Consider the following 21425-nt stretch of genomic DNA (forward strand, 5'->3'; position numbering starts at 1 on the left):
GTAGAAAACAGTGAAACATATGATTTTTTAGTACAAATACGTATCTTTGAGATTATGGATAAAGCTTTAAAATGACATACTACAAAGTTTGATATACTCATTTATTGTTAATATAATTGCGAAGAAAGGCCGGAATTGCAAAAAAAATTATTTTCGCAATAACTGTTGTAAAAATTAGTGTACAGGTTTGAAATTTTTGTCAAATGAGGGTTCTTTGGTGCTTAATATGTAATAAAAATTTCAAAGCGATTCATTCAATTGTTTAAATTTTATTCGAATTATTTATCTCAGAGAGCATTTTTTTTGCAATAACATAAGTCAGAAAAAAATGACGTTAGAACCATTCCACGGTTGTCAAATAGAAGAGCATGAGCTATATTTTCAACTTGGTTTAAAAAAAAGCGAATAAAAAATGCATTCATTAGTAATAAATAATTATGCAAAAGTATCGTAAATCTTTCCTTATAAACTTTTTGAAAAACTTTTTCCAAAAAAATTAACTTTTTTACCCTGTTTTAAGTGCACACCTACCAAGTACTGTTATTTATATCATAATTGATAAAAAATTGTAATAAATATATACAGGGTGCGCCAAACCTCTGGTCTTCTTTGATTACGGCTAAACTAGGAGATATACAAAAAAATGTTTATAACAAAACTAATGTGTATCAAAGAGGTCTATAATTTAAAATTATTTTCAATTATACAGGGTGAGTCAGAACGACGGTATGAACCAAAGTTTTATTTTTTTAAATGGAACACCCTGTATATTAAATCATTTTTGAATATATTATTTAAAAATATGAAAAAATTGTATAAGGTCTTATAGGTCTAAAGTTAATAATTTTCGAAATATTTACATTTTATTGAGAAAAATGGTAATATTTATAGGGTTGTGGATTATGTTTCCAAGGAAATAAAAATTTGGGTGATAGGTCAAAGTTTTTAAAATATAGTGTTATTTTTAAATAATTTAATATTTTTTACTTTTAGTCATAAAATATACAGTGTGATCACTAGGGAGCGGATTTTATGCTAAATGCATATTGCATGCATATTTCGCATATTTGAGAACTTTACTAAATTTTGCATATTTTTAAAGAACCATGCATATTTTGTGCCTATTAAAAAACATTTAAGTCCAAAAAAAATTTTAAATTTTTTAATTTGACACAAAATATTTCCCGGCACAGGCTGTCGTATCTATTAATTCGAGAACTACCTGAAGAGGACGGCTCTCACTGCCTTTCATTTTTTCTGAGAAAATACCCGATCTTTACACAAAGTAAATACTTATAGTGCTTATAGTAACCCGTTATAAAATGATTGTAGGATGTTAAAGTGATGAAGGATGGTTTACCCGGAAATCCGAATTTTATTTACTTTTATTATATTTAGTAGGTAATACCTATAATTCTGGTGATTCAAATCCTCTATTGTTAAGAGAATTTACATCTTTAACCATATTTTTACGATTTTCTAACGGAAATTAACAAGTTATTGTAAATACGCCCCAATTACTTCTATTGATGTTGAAAGGAGTTTTTCAAGTTATAAAAATATTTTATCTAATCAAAAGAATTTGGAAAAACACATTGTAGTGAATTATAATCGAAGATAATAATATATGTATAGTGATATTGTTGTTTTATTTTAAATAGTGTGAATAATAGTGTGTTAAAAACTGTGAATAAATTGCATATATTATAAAAAATGATTTTATTTGAAAGATAATAAATAAGATTGCCGCCCCCCCCTATAAAAGAACCCCTTAGAATAGAATAGAACAGAAAATTTGTGGTTTCTCGAAATGCGCATTTTTTGAATTTTTGTGCATATCTTGCGCATATGTCGTAATTTTTTACTGCATATATATGCGCATATTTCATCAAAATTGATCGCATATAAATCCGCTCCCTAGTGATCACTATTTGCAAATACAAAATTTTCTCATTTTTTTTAAATGGGACACCCTATATATTACTTTTGCGTTTTGTAGTAAATATTACAACCTTTCTTTTGGTATAAGGTTGTATGTACCTAGCATGTTTCGTTTTGTAGATATTTAAAAAAAACTATAGATTTTACGTGTTTGCGGATTTTTTATTTAAAAATTTTTTTGCAAAAATAAATAATTATAATCTGGTTTTAGAAACATACACTAAAATATAAAATATGAAGATAAAACGTAATTAAAGGTTAAAATAAATCGTATGCTAGTACAATTCAATTGAATTTAATAACTTTAAATTATTTTACAAAAAATATTTTACCATATTAATGCATAAATTAGTTACTAAATTAAATAAACAACCAAATTTTAAATCAACCGTAGTAATTTTTCTACTACAGCAACTTTCCTGTACCAAATTAATTGTTAGTTAAATTGTATTTAGTTAAACTTTTAATTTACCTTTTAAATTTACTTACATACATCTTGAGAATATAAAAATTATTATAAAGTATGCTTTGAAACAAATGAATGTTAAATGTATCATCCAAATTATTTATTAATATAAATAGTATATGCTGGTGTCACAAAAACTGGGAATACTTTTGTAGTTGAAATTTTTGTAACAATTTTTTTTATTTTAAATTTTAATTTTTTAACCGAAACATTTTTGGATATGACATTTGTTTTGAGCGAAACCATTAGAAATTATTACCAGATTTTGTGACACGATTAGGTACATAGATACTATTTACTTCTTAATATACTTCCATAACGTTCATTTGTTTCAAAGCATACTTTATACGTTCTCAAGATGTAGGTAAATTAAAAAGTTATTAACTGATCTTACTCGTAAATACAATATAACTAACAATTAATTTGGTATAGGAAAGTTACTGCGGTAGAAGAATTACTACGATTGATTTAAAATTTGGTTGTTTATTTAATTTAGTAACTAATTTATGTATTCATTAATATGGTAAAATATTTTTTGTAAAATAATTTAAAGTTATTAAATTCAATTGAATTGTACTAGCATACGATTTATTTTAATCTTTAATTACGTTTTTATTTTCATATTTTATATTTTAGTGTATGTTTCTAAAACCAGATTATAATTATTTTTTTTTCAAAAAAATTTTTAAATAAAAAATCCGCAAAAACGTAAAATCTATAGTTTTTTAAAAATATTTACAAAACGAAACTTGCTAGGTACATACAACCTTATACCAAAAGAAAGGTTGTAATATTTATTACCAACAGCAAAACTAATATACAGGGTGTCCCATTTAAAAAAAATGAGAAAATTTTGTATTTGCAAATAGTGATCACACTGTATATTTTATGGCTAAAAGTAAAAAATATTAAATTATTTCAAAAGAACACTATATTTTAAAAACTTTGACCTATCACCTAAATTTTTATTTCCTTGGAAACATAATCCACAAACCTATAAATATTACCATTTTTCTCAATAAAAATGTAAATATTTCGAAAATTATTAACTTTAGACCTATAAGACCTTATACAAATTTTTCATATTTTTAAATAATATATTCAAAAATGATTTAATATACAGGGTGTTTCATTTAAAAAAATACAACTTTGGTTCATACCGTCATTCTGACTCACCCTGTATAATTGAAAATAATTTTAAATTATAGACCTCTTTGATACACATTAGTTTTGTTATAAACATTTTTTTGTATATCTCATAGTTTAGCCGTAATCAAAGAAGACCAGAGGTTTGGCGCACCCTGTATAATTTCTTATATAGGGTGTCCCAAAAGTAGTGGAACGGTCGAATATTCCGCGAACTAAACATCGGATCGAAAAACTGAAAAATACGTGTTCAATCATTTTCAAAAATCTATCCAATGACACCAAACACCAACCCCCACTACACCCCCTGGAGGTGGGGTGGGGGTAACTTTAAAATCTCAAATGGAAACCCATAGTTTTTCTTGCAGATTTGGATTCGTTACGTAAAAGTAGGCAACTTTTATCCAAGACATTTTTTCGATCTGTGGATAGATGGCGCTACAATTGGAAAAAACGATTTATCCTGATATTATAGGTAAATTATAGAAACGGTCTAATATCTCGAGAAATACACTTCCAAATGAGAAACCAAAAAACAGGCTTTTAATATTTTTCGATAACCTATCGATAAACACCAAACATGACCTTCTAACCCACCCCCTGGTGATGGGGTGGGGGGTAAATTTAAAATCTTAAATAGCAACCCCCACTTTTTATTGCAGATTCGAATTCGTCATGAAAAATTAAATAACATTTAGTCGAAACATTTTTTAAAATTGCTGATAGATGGCGCTAATAAATCGTATTTTTCCAATTAAAGCGCCATCTATAAACAATTCTAAAAAATGTTTCGAATAAATGTTGCTTAATTTTTCATGACGAATCCGAATCTGTAATAAAAAGTGGAGGTTGCTATTTAAGATTTTAAAGTTACCCCCCACCCCACCTCTAGGGGGTGGGTTGGAGGGTCATGTTTAGTGTTATTCGATAGGTTTTCAAAAAGTATTAAAAACCTTTTTTTTGGTTTCTCATTTGGAAGTGTATTTCTCGAGATATTAGACCGTTTCTATAATTTACCTATGGTATTAGAATAAATCGTTTTTCCCAATTGTAGCGCCATCTATCCACAGTTCGAAAAAATGTCTTGAATAAAAGTTACTTACTTTTACGTAACCACTACAAATCTGCAAGAAAAACTAGGGGTTTTCATTTGAGATTTTAAAGTTACCCCCCACCCCACCGCCAGGGGTGTAGTGGGGGTTAGTGTTTGGTGTCATTGGATAGATTTTTGAAAATGATTGAACACGTATTTTTCAGTTTTTCGATCCGATGTTTATTTCGCGAACAGGGCTTCCTTTCATGTTCCAACATATTTTTTCTACTATTCTTCTCCTGAATAAACCTTCTTTCTCATCTTTTAGCAGCCACCACTTGATTTTTTGTGGTCCTCTCCGATATTTTTGTTTAGTTTCGTTTTTTCTTCGATGTCCAGATCAAGCAGCTTATGTTGTTGGCTTACTGTCTCACTAACTTATACCTTGCAGTCCTTGCATTCACGTATATCTTCTTTCCTTACCATTAAGTAGTCTATTTGGGATTGATGTTGTCCACTTTTGTAGGTAATAAGTTGAGTTTCTCTCTTATTAAAGAATGTGTTAACAATCGCCATATCCAATGCTAATGCTGTTGTTAATTCAAGCATATCATCTCCAGCTTCATTTCTAGTTCCAAAGCCTAATCCCCCATGTATTACTTCGTATCCTGCCTTGGCTTGGTGCACATGTGCATTGAAATCACCTCCTATTATAACTTTTTCCTCTGACGGAATATCACTCAGGACGTCTCCTAATTGGTCATAGAAAGTTCTTCTTTCATTATCACCCAGACCTGTTTAAGGAGCATACACACACACAACATTCAATAGCTTTTTATCAATTACAAATTTCACTGACATCATTCTATTACTCGTTCTTACAACTTCCACTACGCTATCTTTCATTTCACTATCAGCAATTATACCAACTCCATTTCTAGTGTTACTACTCCCTGCATACCACAATTTGTAACCTTCACCTAGTTCTTTCGCCCTTTGACCTTTCCACCTAGTTTCTTGAATGCAAGCAATTTGAACTCTCCTTCGTTTGAGCGCATCCACTAATTCCAGACTCTTACCGGTAAGACTAGCAAGACTCCACGACCTTATCCTGATTTTTCTAACCTGCAATGGTGTTCCCCCTGAGATAGTCCTCACCCGGAGATCCGAACGGAGGCTCATTTTACTTCCGGTATATTTTACTTCAGTATATGTTGCCATCATTTCAGTATAAGTGTTTTTTTTTATATCATTAGAGAAGGTCTTTTCATTTTTATGGCCTGAAAAGATTTTATTTGGATATTTGATGCCTGAATGCCTTTTCTATCAGCACCATACCCTGCCCTGCACGTTTAGCCAATACACCACCAATGCAACCAAAGTGCAGTATTACCCCACACCCGCCTGCATTTTTCTGTATAGGCCAGGATCCCTACTGTAAGGACTGCCATATAAGCCAATGTATTGTTGCCCGTATCCCGCCACTAGGAGGCACGTACTTTATTCGGGATACAAAATCCCGAATAATCAAATACTTAGATCACATAATTATTGCAAAGTGGATTATTCAACAAAACCAGTGCCGGATTAACCAATAGTCAAAGTAGGCAGTTGCCTAGGGGCCTCGGCCTCAAAGGGGGCCTCACATGCCCCAAAAAGAAAACTATAAAATTGTTAAAATATAAAGAAGTTACCAAATTTTTACCTCTACCCAACTGACAATAATATAATCCAAACAATATGTTTCTACCGGGTCTACCCCAAAATCCCGACAGCCAAAATCCAGACACGCCAGAATACCGACAGCCCAAAATCCCGACAGGCCAGAATCCCGACAGGTTTGATAAGTTTCTTTTTAACATATAATTACATTTATTGCTTGTTTTTTATTTATGGCCATCTGTTTTTTAATTTTTGTTACTAAACAAAATGTAGTGGTCGGAATTTTTACTTATGCGAGGATTGTTGCCTGTCGGTATTCTGGCCTGTCGGGATTCTGGCGTGTCGGTGTTTTGGCCGTCGGGATTTTGGCTGTCGTGATTTTGGCTGTCGGGATTTTGGGCGGCACCGGTTTCTACCAGTCCTATCTAGTTTGAATAATATACCTACCTACTAAAATATTTTTGTTTTCCAACTTTTTAGGTAGGTACCTAGTAAATATCTTTTAGCAATATACAAAGTACAATAGGACATTTTTCACGTACATTCTGTGAAGTTTTATAATTCTATTGTATGTACCAAAACTCAAGATTATTGGTGTTGGACGTTCTACTGGATGGACAGTGCCGGATTAACCATTAGGCAAAGTAATCAGTTGCCTAGGGGCCTCGCGGGAACCAAAACGAAAAAATGTTGAAAGATTCAAATATCGCACAATACCATAAAAGTTATGGTGGACGTATAAAGCTACATTACAATGCATACTTTTGTTCACATAGAAAGTGTATGCTGTGCGAATACATCGCTAATGAATGCCTTTTGGTAGAAGGACCAGTACTACAGGTGGAAACAAGAATCGAGACGGAAGCAAAAAAAACACAAGAAAAATGAGGAGAAAGAAAAGATCCTTAATCAAAATCCAAACCAGAAGCAAAACTTATTTAAACTCAGTTTCACACGGAAATCCATAGCTAGTGAAGCAGCAACCAATGAAAATGCACGTGATGGAATAGAAAAAACTGAGGGAAACATAGCTTCCCTAACTGAAGAAGATGAAAAAACATGTAACGATAGTTCTATTCCAGTTCAAGAAGTTAAAGAACCAGAAACCGAATCTAAGTTAAAATTGAAGTTAAAGATAAATTGGGTCCTAAATTCGGAAAACGGCCTAGGATTACTGAATACAGTAACTAAATAAGTAAGGACATTTTGGATTGGGAAAGGTCTTCAGAATGTAAAAACCTTGATGGAATTGTTTCAGCGTCAAAAAGAAATTTTGAAGGTATTACAAGATTTTTATACAATCTATGGTTTTTCGAAAACAAATCAGTGGAACAAAAATTAAAAGAGATTGGCTGACGTATTTTCCCTTAAATAGAATATCGTGTTTTGGGTTTGTTCAGTCTGTGTCCAACTTTTTTTTCATCCTCTACCCACCGTTGGGTTATGGTTATGATCAAATGCTTAAATGAAACTCAACTAAGCGATCTCATTCGCCACGATCTAGTCCTTATAAGAACAAGCAGCACATGCCGTAAGACCTTTGCCTAAAGGTTAAAACGCTTTCAAATCTGCTCTTCATACTCTTGCTGAAGACACTAATCAGCAAGCTAAAACAGCTCATGAGGCTAAGTATTTGTTGAAAGAAATGTCAAACAAATAAACATTCATAATGAATGAGTTTTGGGTAACAATTTTAGAACGCATCAACGCTCAGTAAATCATTGCAGAGAGAAGATATTGAACTTCAAATTGCAATTCAGCTTCTAAATTCACTTTTAGACTTCTTAAAATTCCAAAAAGATAATTTTGCTTATTACGAGCAGAGGGCCTGCGACCTACAACACTCTGAATATTCGACAGGAATTTATTAACAACTACCATTAAAAAGGTGAGTAAAAATATACATACATACATAATCCATTGTCTCTTTTACCCATAGGTGTCGAGGTTTCTTCTTTTATATGCCACTCTCTGCAAATTTACGCAACTTCTTCCTACGACCTGCTGCTAAAACTTTTGCTTCTTGCTACGATGTCCCTCTTTTCTTAAGTATTTCGTTTACACTAGTGTTCCAGCTTTTGCTTGGTCTGCCCCTCATACTTTTACCCACTGCTTTGGCCTCCCATGCCATTTTCACTTGTCTGTCACCACTCATTCTTATCATGTGTCCAACCCATTTCACCTTCTCTTCTTCAACTTTTTTGTTGAGTGATTTTACCTGTAGTTCATATCTTATATCTTTGTTTCTTCTTTTGTTTAATCTTCTTGCTCCCACCACTTTTCTTAAGTATTTCATTTTTCTGTAGCTTGTAACCTTTTTCTTTGCCTGTTATTCAGTACCCAGTTTTCTGCCCCATATATTGTAATTGGCATATATACGGTTTTCTATACTACGGATTTATATTATACAGGGTGTGTCATTAAGATTGTCCAATCTCTGAGTTGTAGATTCTAGACCTCAAAATATTAAGATTTAACCCAAATCACTTAAATAAAATGTGGCTCCTTACTGAGTTACAGGGTGTTTTATTTAAACATTTAGAAACTATTTTTACCCAGTAAGTGCTTCAAAACTATTTGACGTATCATTATCATACTTGGCAGAAAGTGCGACTACTATACAACCTACTAAATTATGATAAATAAACGTTTCTAGCTACTACCAGAGGCGTACGACAGGGGATAGTGAATGGTTGACCCTTCTCAAATTCTACGCAACTGGGGGAATTACTATTTTAGAGCCATTTTAAGATTCTCCAATACTTTCTACGTAAATAATATACTCTTCAGAGTATATTATAGTTTTCGAGATATTTGAAGTTAAATATGAAATGGTACAGTTATTTAGATTAATTATTTATGATATAATTCATATGATTAAAATTTAAAAACTATTTTTACCCAGTAGGTACTTTAAAACTATTTAGCCTATCTTTATCATACTTGGCACAAAGTGTAGGTACTGTACTCCCTACTAAATTAAGATAAATAAACGTTTCTAGCTACTACCAGAGGCGTACGACAGGGGATAGTGAATGGTTGATCCCCCTCAAATTCTACGCCACTGGGGGAATTGCTATTTTAGTGTAATTTTTAGATTTTTCAATACTTTTTATGTAAATAATATACTCGTCATAACGTAACGATAAAATAATTAGTTTTCGAGATATTTGAAATTAAAAATGAAGACACAATACATTAATCAAAATAACCGTGTCGTTTCATTTTTATTTGCAAATACATATCTCGAAAACTAATGACTTTATCGTTACCAAAGAAGGGTATATTATTTACGTAGAAAGTATTGGAAATTCGAAAAATGGCACTAAAATAGTAATTCCCCACTGGCATAGAATTTGGGACGGGTCAACCATTCACTATCCCCTGCCGTACGCCTCTGGTAGTAGCTAGAAACGTTTATATGTATCATAATTTAGTAGGGTGTATAATAGTAGTCGCACTTTGTGCCAAGTATGATAAGGATATGTCAAATAGTTTTACAGTACTGGGTAAAAATATTTTTTAAATTTTTAAATAAAACACCCTGTAACGGCTGTAACTCATTAAGGAGCCATATTTTATGTAAGTGATTTGGGTTAAATTTTAATATTTTGAGGTCTAAAATCTAAAACACAGAGATTGGACATTCTTAATGATACACCTTGTATATTGTAATTGGCTTATACAGGGTGTCCAGAAACTCTACCGACAAACGAAGACAGAAAATTCCTCAGGTAATTTTAAGACAACTTAATCAAATTCACTTAGTCCGAAAATGCTTCCTAAGGGAGCTAGAGCTCTTTGAAAATGACGTCTTGTAATTAGTTTTTCTTAAATACCTTAAGAACCTTCTAGTTGTTCTAGAAAAACAAAAGGTGGTACGCATATTTATATTCCGGGGATAAATCGATTCCATCCATTGCGAATTCATAGTACCGGTCATAGGCGTCCGTTTTGGGTAGGGTAAAGGTTAATTAAACGCATAACTTTTTTGTCTTTAAATTTTAAGCATTTTTCACTTTGGATTATTAAATTGTGAGATATGCTAGTACTAAAAGGTACTCTTGATTTAAGTCGGTAGGACACACCGTTTTCTAGAAAAATCGATTTGAAAATTTTTCGTCTCTTGAATTTGAAAAAAAAAATAAAAAAAAAATAAAAAAACGGTGTATTTTACCAACTTAAAGCAAGAGTAACTTTTACTACTAGTTTACTAGAATACCTAAAAATTTATTAATATTATTTATTAAAGATATACGATAAAATAACCGTTGACCTACCCAAAACCGACGCATATGACCGATACTAGAAATTTGCAATTAATGAAATCAATTCATCTCTGGAATATAATTAAACGTACAAGTTTTCGTTTTTCTAAATAGTTTTTTTTAAACCTTTTTTTGAAATTTAAAAACCGAAAAATTTTAAATCGATTTTTCTAGAAAATGGTGTATCCTAACGACTTAAAACAAAGTACCTTTAAGTACAAGAATACCTCACAATTTAACAATTCAGAGTCAAAAATGCTTAGAAAAAGACAAAAAGGTTATGTGATAAAGTAACCGTTGCCCTACCCAAAACAGACGCCTATGACCGGTACTAGAAATTTGCAATGGATGGAATCGATTTATCTCTGGAAGATAAATACGCATATTAATTTTTGTTTTTCTAAATAGAAGCGTTCCGGAGGAATTTAAGAAAAACTAATTACCAGACGCCATCTTCAAATAGCTCTAGCTCCCTTAGGAAGCGTTTTCGGACTAGGTGAATTGGGTTAAATTGTCTTAAAATTATCTGAGCAATCTCCTGTATTCGTTTGTCGGTAGAGTTTCTGGACATAGAAATATATTGCTTTTATAATTATTACAAATAAAATGTTTACATTTATGTAACAGACTCCCCTTGTTGAGTAAATTGATTATTCCATATATTTTACGTGTCGCTGTCGGTCGTCACGATTTTTCGTTTTAATATAGAAAAAACTTAATACAACATCACTATAAAAGCTTCTCTTCAAAAATCGCTAAAAACTCAGCACTGGACGCTTATTTAAGAAAAAGTAGTTGAGATTTTTTACTAAAAATATTTATTAACTAAAATGAGATATAACTTTTATCGTTAAATATCCATTTATAAACATGCCTACTTCAAATATCGGAACCCTTATTACAGATTTCAAAACTGTATAAGCAAACGTATACAGAATTCTTGACAATACGTATATTCTTATGATCAATTTGGTGGAACCCACTGAAGGATCTGTTAGTAGATACAAGAAACTAATGATGATGAAGAACGGTATATTTTCCAAATCGTTGAGATGTGCTCTAAAAACAAAAGATATTACATATCAAACAGGTTTTTAATTTTAGTTCTCATCACTTGTAAAAGCAGCTTTACATCAAGGCTATTATGCAAGTCTCATGCTATGCAAGTCCGTCTTGCATGGCATATTTCTTGCCTAGCCTGCCCTTTTTACATCAGAGCTATTTCTGTGCAATTTTTGATACCACTTTCATTGTTGCCAACAAAAGAAATATACCAAAACATTAGTAGTCTAGGGCGCATCTGTTTTGAGATGGACGTTGAGAGGTGACTCAAATTTTTTTGCAGAAATTGCTAGAAAATGACTCAAATAATAATATTTGAGTTATCCTCCCACTCAAAATTGCCCGGAACATTGTTTAAATAATCAAAATGTCAAAATATGAAGGAAAAATTCGATTTTTTTATTGGTCTTTTGATTATAACTTTAAAACTATTCATTTCTGAGAAAAGTTGCACTGATATAAAAGTTGCGTAATTAAATTTTCTACAATATAGAATTGGTTAAAAGTTTAAAAAATAGTCACCCTTGTTGCAAAATAGCAATAATTGCGAAAAAAACCATACAAAAACAAGTACTCGCATTTTACGTTTTTCAACCATTTATCCTACACTTAGGACCTTTATATTATACCCAGAAAAACTTTATGATATAGTAAAACAACACTGTAAATTTCATTAAAATTGGTTTAACAGATTTTGCAAAATAAATTTTGCAATCCAGCTTTCGCAAAGAAAATTCATTTTTTTAAAATGTTGCAGGCCTGAAAATAAAGCAGAGAGCAAGTTGAATTTTTTTTGCTTATAGAAGTGTACTGTACCTTTTATTTGCAATTTGCAAAATTAAAATGGATTAATAACCACGGTGTCAGGAAATTTTTTAAATAAACATTCATTTTTGGTGCTACGCGCAAGACAGCGGTGTTCGATTCACACCCAAGTTGATTTCCACAAAAATTTCTTCCAATCTTTATCTAATATGTTATTTTCTTACTCTATATTTTGTTGTATTTTAATATTTTAATTCCACAAAAATCAAACTAATTTTATTATTGTTTGTAAAATATTGTTTAAACAATTGCATATGTTTAAAAATAATAAACTTTTATTTTCTAAGTTAAAATATATGAACAAAGAAAGTTTTTGCTAAAAAAGTGTTATTTCAAAGGATAGAGTATGTGTTTTTATTTTGCAATAAACAAATTTATTTATTTATATCGAAATGTAATAAAAATTAAAATGTATCAATCATTATCAAAGGTCATTGGAATGCCCAATCAGAGCAAACATCCGCTGTCCTGCGCGTAGCACCAATAATTAATGTTTATTTAAAAAAATTCCTCACGCCGTGGTAGTTAATCGATTTTAATTTTGAAAGTTGCAAATGAAAGGTACCGTACACTTCTATAAAAAAAATTCAAGTTTCTATCTGCTTTACTTTCAGTCCTGTAACATTTTGAAAAAATGAATTTTTTTTGCGAAAGCTGGATTTCAAAATTTATTTTGCAAAATCTATTGAACCAATCTTAATGAAATTTACATTATTGTTTTACTGTATCATAAAGTTTTTCTGGGTGGAATATGAAGGTCCTAAGTGTAGCATAAATGGTTCAAAAACGTAAAATGCGAATACTTGTTTTTGTATGGTTTTTTCGCAATTATTACTATTTTGCAACAAGGGTGACTATTTTTTAAATTTTTAACTATTTCTATGTTGTAGGAAATTTAATTACGCAACTTTTATGTCAGTACAACTTTTCTCGGAAATGAATACTTTTAAAGTTATAATCAAAAAACGAAGAAAAAAATCGAATTTTTCCATCATTTTTTGACATTTTGATTATTTAAACAATGTTCCGGACCTTTTTGAGAGGGAGGATAACTCAAATATTATTACTTGAGTTATTTTCAAGCAATTTCTGCAAAAAAATTTGAGTCACCTCTCAACGTCCAAATGCACTAATATTTTTACAGATGCGCCCTGGTCTATAGATAACTTTAGATATTTCACTGGGAAATTTCACTCCAACATTAAATGTATTCAAGTATAAATCTCAAATTATTATTACTTCCAATAAATAACATTTAAATTTTTACACAATAAGGTTATGTTTTATTCTAAACTGTAAATTTTGTTATATTGGCAACATGAACTTTGACAACTTGCATCAAAATAGCATGAAAAATAGAACATATTTTAATTTTTTGTCTAGCACAGGAATTGCATGGAAATAGCGCGTGGGCATGCGCAGTTGCATGATCTGTCTTGCATGGCTCTTACCTAGCATGAAAATAGCATAATGTAAAACTGCCTTAATATAATAACATAAAAGATTATTGTTCAGAACCCATTTTACTGAATCGAAATCCTTTGTTTAATCTAGTACAGTACGCCAGTCAATGGGAGCAAGAATAGGATATTACCTTCAAATTCTATCCTACTGCAAATTTTGGGAATAGCCTCTACTTATCTCCTTATTCAAAGTCTACGCTATGCCCATGTGCGCTTTTATCTTGGGGGTGGTTCACATCCCATCTGGTGCGTGGAAAATTTTTTGGTTAAAATAACCATGGAAGTGGCTAGAGAACCTAATTCTAAGCAAAAACTGTTCTGTAATTTTTTTTGAAAACTCAATACTTTTTGAATTATTCGTGGTTGAAAATTGCCTATTTTCATTGAAACAAAACACCTTTTCGAACTGGTTTTTTGCGAATACCTTAAAAACTATTCATCTAACTGAAAAAGGTGTATAAAACATTTTTGTAGCTTATAAAAAAATAAAGAGGCTAGTTCCATCATGAATCTTCTAGCTATAATACAAAAAGAGATATGGTAGTTAAAAAGAGTTTGTTTTTTTGGTGCATGCTCAAATTGGTGTATTTAACTTGAAATAACAGAGAAACGGTCGATTTTAGGTGTATAATGCTACCAATACCTTTTGTAGTACTCGAAAAGACCTTTAAAATGAGCAATATTAAAGGTCGATTACATTCAAACTAAGCGAGATAGGTTGCAAAAAAAGTTGATGACTAATGTATTTTAAGAAAAAATGAAAAGTATATTTAACTTCTATCCACCAGAACTTAAATGCATCGTTTTCCTTCTACAATACATTTTATTATAGTGTTATTTCTATGTTCAAAAAGTTGGACGGGTTTAAAAAGAATGGTTTTTGAAAAAAAAAATAAGATCAAATTATAGAGCGCACTTTTAAATTTTCTTAAAAATCTTCCTTTTTCTCCAGGTAACTTGAAAATAATAAAAGATACAGTAATGTAAAATAAAAACAAAATTTTTGTCTAAAAACCCTACATTTTTGTATAGTAAGTATCTATTTTTCGTATCTCATCATTTTCGAGTTACATGGAGAAAAAAAAGGTTTTTAAGAAAATTTAAAAATGCGCTCTATAATTTGATCTTATTTTTTGCAAAAGTCATTCATTTTAAACCCGTCCAACTTTTTGAACATGGAAATAACACTATAATAAAAAGTATTGTAGAAAGAAAACGGTGCATTTAAATTCTGTTGGATGTGAGGTTAAATATACTTCTCATAACGAGCGATCCACAATTATTGGGATTAAAGCTGTCCGTGCAAAAAATTACGTATGTCTTGTTTTAATCTGAAAGACCGCCGGAGTGTGACGTCACGGCCAACTGCGGCTATATTCAGTGTTGTTATGATCAGTTTTCCAAACAAAGAATAAAGATTGAAAACACGTTGAAAAGATACCCAATCTCAAGACCTTTTAATTCGTATAAAGTTAAAATTTTGTTTCCTCTGCTACTTTTTATGTTCAATTATAGTGTTATTTAAGTTTACGTACGTACACTGACAAGTATCTGTCAAAGTTGACGTAAACTGGAAAGTATATCTGAATTAATAATGGACATGCACTGTATAGCCAGAGAACAATAACCACAGAGAAACGACACGCCTTTGATCTTTGGTGGCTAAGCCGCCAACGACACTTAAAGCAACCAGACCGACCATCGAAGTAATAGTCAGTGGGCATATCACACAATATAAATTCGTAAATAAAATTAAGCACTTATGTTGACTTTCAATAAATTAATATAGAATATTGCACCGAGAAAAAAGTTGCGTACAGGGCCGGCTTTTGTTGGCATTCTTTATAATAATGGAATTATTTTTGATTTACAAAAGGTTGCAAATATATCGCACAATGCAAAGTAATGATGAAAATCATATTGATTGGAACCATAAATAAAAATACCTTTTTGTTTATCCTGATTTTGGCATTGAAAGACCAATAATAAAATATACCTATTTATTACGGTAGGTATGGCTTTCACTGATTGTTTTTGGCTTGGGCTGATACAAGATATAATTTGTTCGTCGAGGTATTTCCTAATAAATTATTTTTTTTTAATATAGGTTATCGAAAGATAACACAGCCATTGTAACGGCTACAAAAATGTCACAAACTCTAAAGGTTCCAATTCTCTTTGGGTGACAAATGTTCGTTATCGATAACAAGAAACTTTATGTTGAAATCGAATGTCAATATTGTTCTTGTCTTGGAAACCTATCAAAAGTACAGTTTTCCTTTAAAGTCGAATATCGGAGCAAACGAATAAATACCCAAGAAGTACTGTAAGAGTATATTTCTATAAATATAAATATGTAACAATCCAAAAAATAATCAAAAAAGTATTATATGAATCGTTACAATTACACCGATTTGTAACATTACATACACTATACATTCAGTATCATTGTAAATCCAGGATGTCCACCGGTATAAAATGGCGGATTACATATTTTTTCACAACTACTTCAACATGGGTATCAAATGAAAGGGTTTGACTATTAATAAAGAGTTCATTATAGAAAATCCAAAATGGCCGCCAAAAAATGGTGGGTTACATATTATTTAATTTCACAACTACTTCAATATGGGTATCAAATGAAAGGGCTTGACTACTAATAAAGAGTTCATTATAGAAAATCCAAAATGGCCGTCAAAAAATGGTGGGTTAGATATTTAATTTCACAACTACCTCAATATGGATATCAAATGAAGGGGCTTGATTAGTAGAAAAGAGTTCATTATAGAAAATCCAAAATAGCTGCCAACAGAATAGTGGATTACATATTTTCGTTGGCATACTGTTATACCCCCATCTACTGTTTTTTTTTTATTTTTATTGACTTCTAAAAGGCATTTGATCGTAGTAAATATTTTATATTGATCGAGGTTTTAAGAATCATTGGCAAGATTTTCCCAATTATCGCCCCAATTATGTCTCCAACAATTTTTAGTTTGAATAGTATTTTGATTTTGTTTGCGTCGTGTAAATCAGAAATTGTCGTGTATAGAACTCTTTATATTTTTTTATTTCGTAAAAATAGGATATCTTGGAATGCGATGACACCCGGACAACATCTGTTTTGACCTGGTTGGCCCTTCGGAGACTTGCGTCTGTTATGAAAAATACATGCACTGACACCAAATTTATTATTTTTATTTTGAAATAGGTATCCTTTGGTTGGCAGAGCGAAGTTTAGTTTTTTTATGCATTACGTAGGGGTAATGTATATAAGGAAATGCATCACTTTCTTCATGATTTATTATCAATAATATTTAATCAAGTCAAATTAAGACTATTAGATACCTAATAACTAATATGTAAAAATTACAAAGCAATAACAATTACCTGTTATTATTCTTAGGAAATCTAAATTAACTTATTTCTCTTCCTGTCGCAGAGGAACATCCGTGAACCACACACGAGTAACCAGACATTTTAACTATTATAATTATTATATAAATGCTCAAACTTGTTAAATCAAGTATTTACCATACACGCCTACGGACTATCGTAAAACAACCAGAGTGGCAGAATTAGCTGGAATTAGCATGTGTTGGGAACACTTAAAGCAACCAGGTTCGCGCATGCGTCTTCAAAAACGGTACACGTTTTGAGTACGGTCGTGTCATTTCTCTGTGGTTATTGTTCTCTGGTATAGCTATCTCTGTCGTTCAGAGCCATCTATGGTGACAATAATTTTGGATCACACGTTATTCTCTTAAAATACATTAGTCATCAATTTTTTTGCAGCATATCTCACTTAAGCTGGCCACTCACTATCGGATAACGAAGAGGCCTGGCGCCTGACAGGCCCTTAACCGAAGGTCAAAATTACCACCCACATGCAGTTGTCATTCAGTCGTTGGCGCGATCGCTTCACAAAACTGCAAGTGTGTGACATCTGGACTGCAGTTCGTTAACTTAACTGACATCGATCGGGAGATCGGATTTTTTAAAGAGAAAATGGAAAACAATAACGCAAATAATTCTAAGTTTTTACGTCAATTTATTGATATATTTATCAATCACATCCTTGCCTATGGAAGGTTAAAGATAAATGTTACGCGAATTGGGATTTAAGAGAGAAAGCGTATCAACAATTAATGTTTCCGGGATTATAACCCCTAATGCTTGAGGTGAAATAAGAGTTGTGTATTTCATGTCTTCAAAACTGTGACCGGTAGCTAAAAACCTTAATGTTGCAGTTATTCTCTCTTCGGCACTAATGGCACTTCTCATTCTAGTGTTTTTTCTTTATTAAAGGTGTCACTAGTTTTAATAGCTTTTTAAAACATGTTTCATCCATTTTTAAATAATTTTTATAATCTTCCGTATAGGAAAGCTTTACCTAATTCTGCCATAAGTGCCATGTGAGATAACCTGTTTCTTTTTATAAGCCAGTCTTTAACCCAGTACGCTCTTTTCTTTTTCTTTTGGCTTTCTAGCACAATTATTAACGCACATGCTTTTTTTCGTACAGACATGCTCTTTCTCGTCGATAACGGCACTGTGTGTGGCAAGAGTTGCGATTCCCTACAGATCTTTACCTGAAGAAAAAGGTCGTCAGATAACGAACTGATTCTAGTGTGTGTCGGTTTTCGATAACGGCCTTCAGTCCTGGCTTGCATGCCATATCCTCTTCGATATCCGTAAGTGAGTGGCCAGCATTAGTTTGACTGTAATCGACATTTAATATTGCTTATTTTAGAGGTTTTTTCAAGCACTACAAAAGGTAATAGTATCATTTTACACCTAAAATCTACCGTTTCTCGGTTATTTTAATTTCAATACACCGATTTGAGCATGCACCAAGAAAACAAACTCTTCTCACCTACCATATCTCTGTTTGTATTATAACTAGAAGATTCTTGAAGGAACGAATCTCTTTATTTTTTTATAATCTACAAAAATATTTTATATAGTTGTTTGTTGTTTTCGTTAGATGCATAGTTTTTAAGGTATTCGCAAAAAACTTTCCGCAAAGGTGTCATTTTTCAATGAAAATGGCCAATTTTCAACCATGCATAACTCAAAAAGTATTGAGTTTTCAAAAAAAAATTATAGAATAGTTTTTGTTTAGAATTCGGTTCTCTAGCGACTTCTGTGGCTATTTTAACCAAAAAAATTTCCGCTCCCGAGAAGTGGTGGGAACCACCTCCAAGATAGAAACTCACATCGGCATAGGGTAGACTTTGTTTATTAAGCTATTCCCTACTTACTGTGAAAATATCAAGTAAATCGATGTAGTAGGATGGAATTCGGAGCCAAATACCCTCATTGACTGCCCTACTAGGGAAAGAAAGCAGTATTGATATGTGTATGTTTGTATGTTTCTATTATCTGTCTGGTGTTCACGCGTTCTTCTTCCTGGTACGAATCCGCACGTTCTTCGCACTATCTCAGGCAATAAAGGCATGAGGAATACGGGCAATGGGTCTGTAATTGCTGCATACTATTTCTTCTTCTTAGCCTTCTATCGTCCATGTTTGGACATATGCCTCTCCCAAATGCTTTCATCGGTCTCTATCCTGAACAAAAATTTTCCAGTTTGTTTCGGCTATTCTTTAAATATCATCAACCCATCTTATTTGTAGTCTTCCTCTTGGTCGTTTACTTTCGTAAGGTCTCCAATGTTGTATTGTCGCGTTCCAACGTTGTAGTAGTGTGGGCTGCGAAGCTCCATTTAAGTTTGGTAACTTTTGTTGTTAGCTCGTCGACTTTTGTTTTTGATCTTAATCAGGCGTTCCTCTTTTTATCTGACATCTTTCCATTGCTCTTCAGAGCCTATTTTACTTCAAATCAGGCCCGAGGCACTACCTAATTTTCGGGCCCCTAACAAAAATTTAATAGTAATAATAATAACTTTTTTAAATGTATTAATTATTTAATAGAAATATAGTTGCACCAGAAATTCAAATTTTTATTAAAAATAAATAAAATTTATATTTAAACAATTAAACATTGTTTAACTGTTTAAAGTGCAACAACTACCGTGGAATTTCTCTACTATGTACAGCATATATACTATAAAGTCCTCACGTAAGTATATTATAAATCAGCGGCTCCAACCACCAGCAGAACATATTATTCGAGAGTATCAGACGGGCTTCAGATGGGGAAGACCGACAATGGATTAAATTTTTACAGTCCAGCAGGTCTTGAGCAAATCATGCTACCACGACATTGATGTTCACAACGTGTTTATAGACTTAAAGCAGGCATACGACTCAGTCAAAAGGAACAGACTATATTATATATTGGCTGAATTGGCATACCACATAAGCTAATTAGACTCATTAAAGCCACAAAGGATGAAACTCAGGCACAGTGGCGGATCTAAGGGTCCCATCCCTTAGAAAGAGGAAATTTCCCCCCTAACAAGGTCCAAAATTAAAGAAAAAATTGTTGAAGCATAAAAATATATTACCTGACATCAAACTTAAACCACAGAAAGACACGGTCAACCCAAAAAACATGCTAGAAGGGAAAATGAATGCATATAAGTTATTATTTATGTCTTTTATGTTGTTTGCGTTTATCTTTTTTATATCTTTTGGTTGGTGTTTCATTGGAAGTTCCGCCCCCCCTAAGGTAAATTTCCCCTCCCAAGGCAAAAGTCTAGATCCGCCACTGCTCAGGCATGTGTACGAGTACAAAACCACCGGACAGACTTTTTCAAAATCTCACAGGGATTGAAACAGGGTGTCCCCCAACATTGTTTAACCTGTCACTGGAGTATGCCGTTGTTAAGCAAATGCAAACTGGACGAGGAAACCTACTGACCAACAGAACCGTTCGCAACTGGCCGCTTATGCCAATGATATTAATATTTTGAGTAGAACATCAACAGGAGCACAGGAAACATACGCAGAGTTAAAAACGTAAACGAAATGACTAGGTCTGGAAATTAACACAGAAAAAACAAAAATAATGATACAGACGAGAAGAAATATAGTCCCACAAAACATTATACATGAAGATGACATTGAAACGGTTGGAAAGTGTACATACCTGGGAGTAGAAATATATACCGACGGATCAGAAGAAGAGAAGGGGAAATACGGAAGGGAATAATGCAGGCAGACAGAGCTTATATTGCCCTCTTCCATATATTTCTGTCAAAAAGTGTCCACCGAAATACAAAGATGAGAATCTATAAAACCTTAATTCGATCAATAGCATGCTATGGAAGTGAAACATGGGTCCTGAAAGAAACATCCAAAAACAAACTCGATACATTCGAAAGGAAAGTACTAAGGAGAATACTAGGACCTGTGAGGGAAAACGGAATCTTCAGAATTCGATACAACAACGAGCTTTATCAACTTAATAAGGAAACACCCCTGTCAGACTTCATTAGAATACAAAGATTGCAATGGGCCGGACATGTGATAAGAATGGGAGAGGATAGGCTACAAAAAAAGCGCTGAACGTTAGAATGCAGGGAAAGAGACCGGTTGGAAAGCCAAGAAAACGCTGGTAAAATACAGTAAGCAGCGATGCACAAGCATTTT

The 21425-nt window shown here is 32.3% G+C and overlaps 1 protein-coding gene across 1 annotated transcript in view; it reads right to left on the reverse strand.

The window, feature by feature from the left end:
* Positions 1-10966: 10966 nt before the first annotated feature.
* LOC126882429 (microsomal glutathione S-transferase 1-like) overlaps positions 10967-21425 on the reverse strand; it is a 35103-nt gene continuing 24644 nt past the window's right edge. Inside the window, exon 3 of the mRNA XM_050647379.1 lies at positions 10967-11575. Within this exon, the coding sequence (XP_050503336.1) occupies positions 11338-11575 (238 nt within the window). The 3' untranslated portion in view covers positions 10967-11337. The remainder of the gene's footprint in view (positions 11576-21425) is intronic.

Source organism: Diabrotica virgifera, chromosome 3 (assembly GCF_917563875.1).
Source record: "Diabrotica virgifera virgifera chromosome 3, PGI_DIABVI_V3a".
NCBI lineage: Eukaryota > Metazoa > Arthropoda > Insecta > Coleoptera > Chrysomelidae > Diabrotica > Diabrotica virgifera.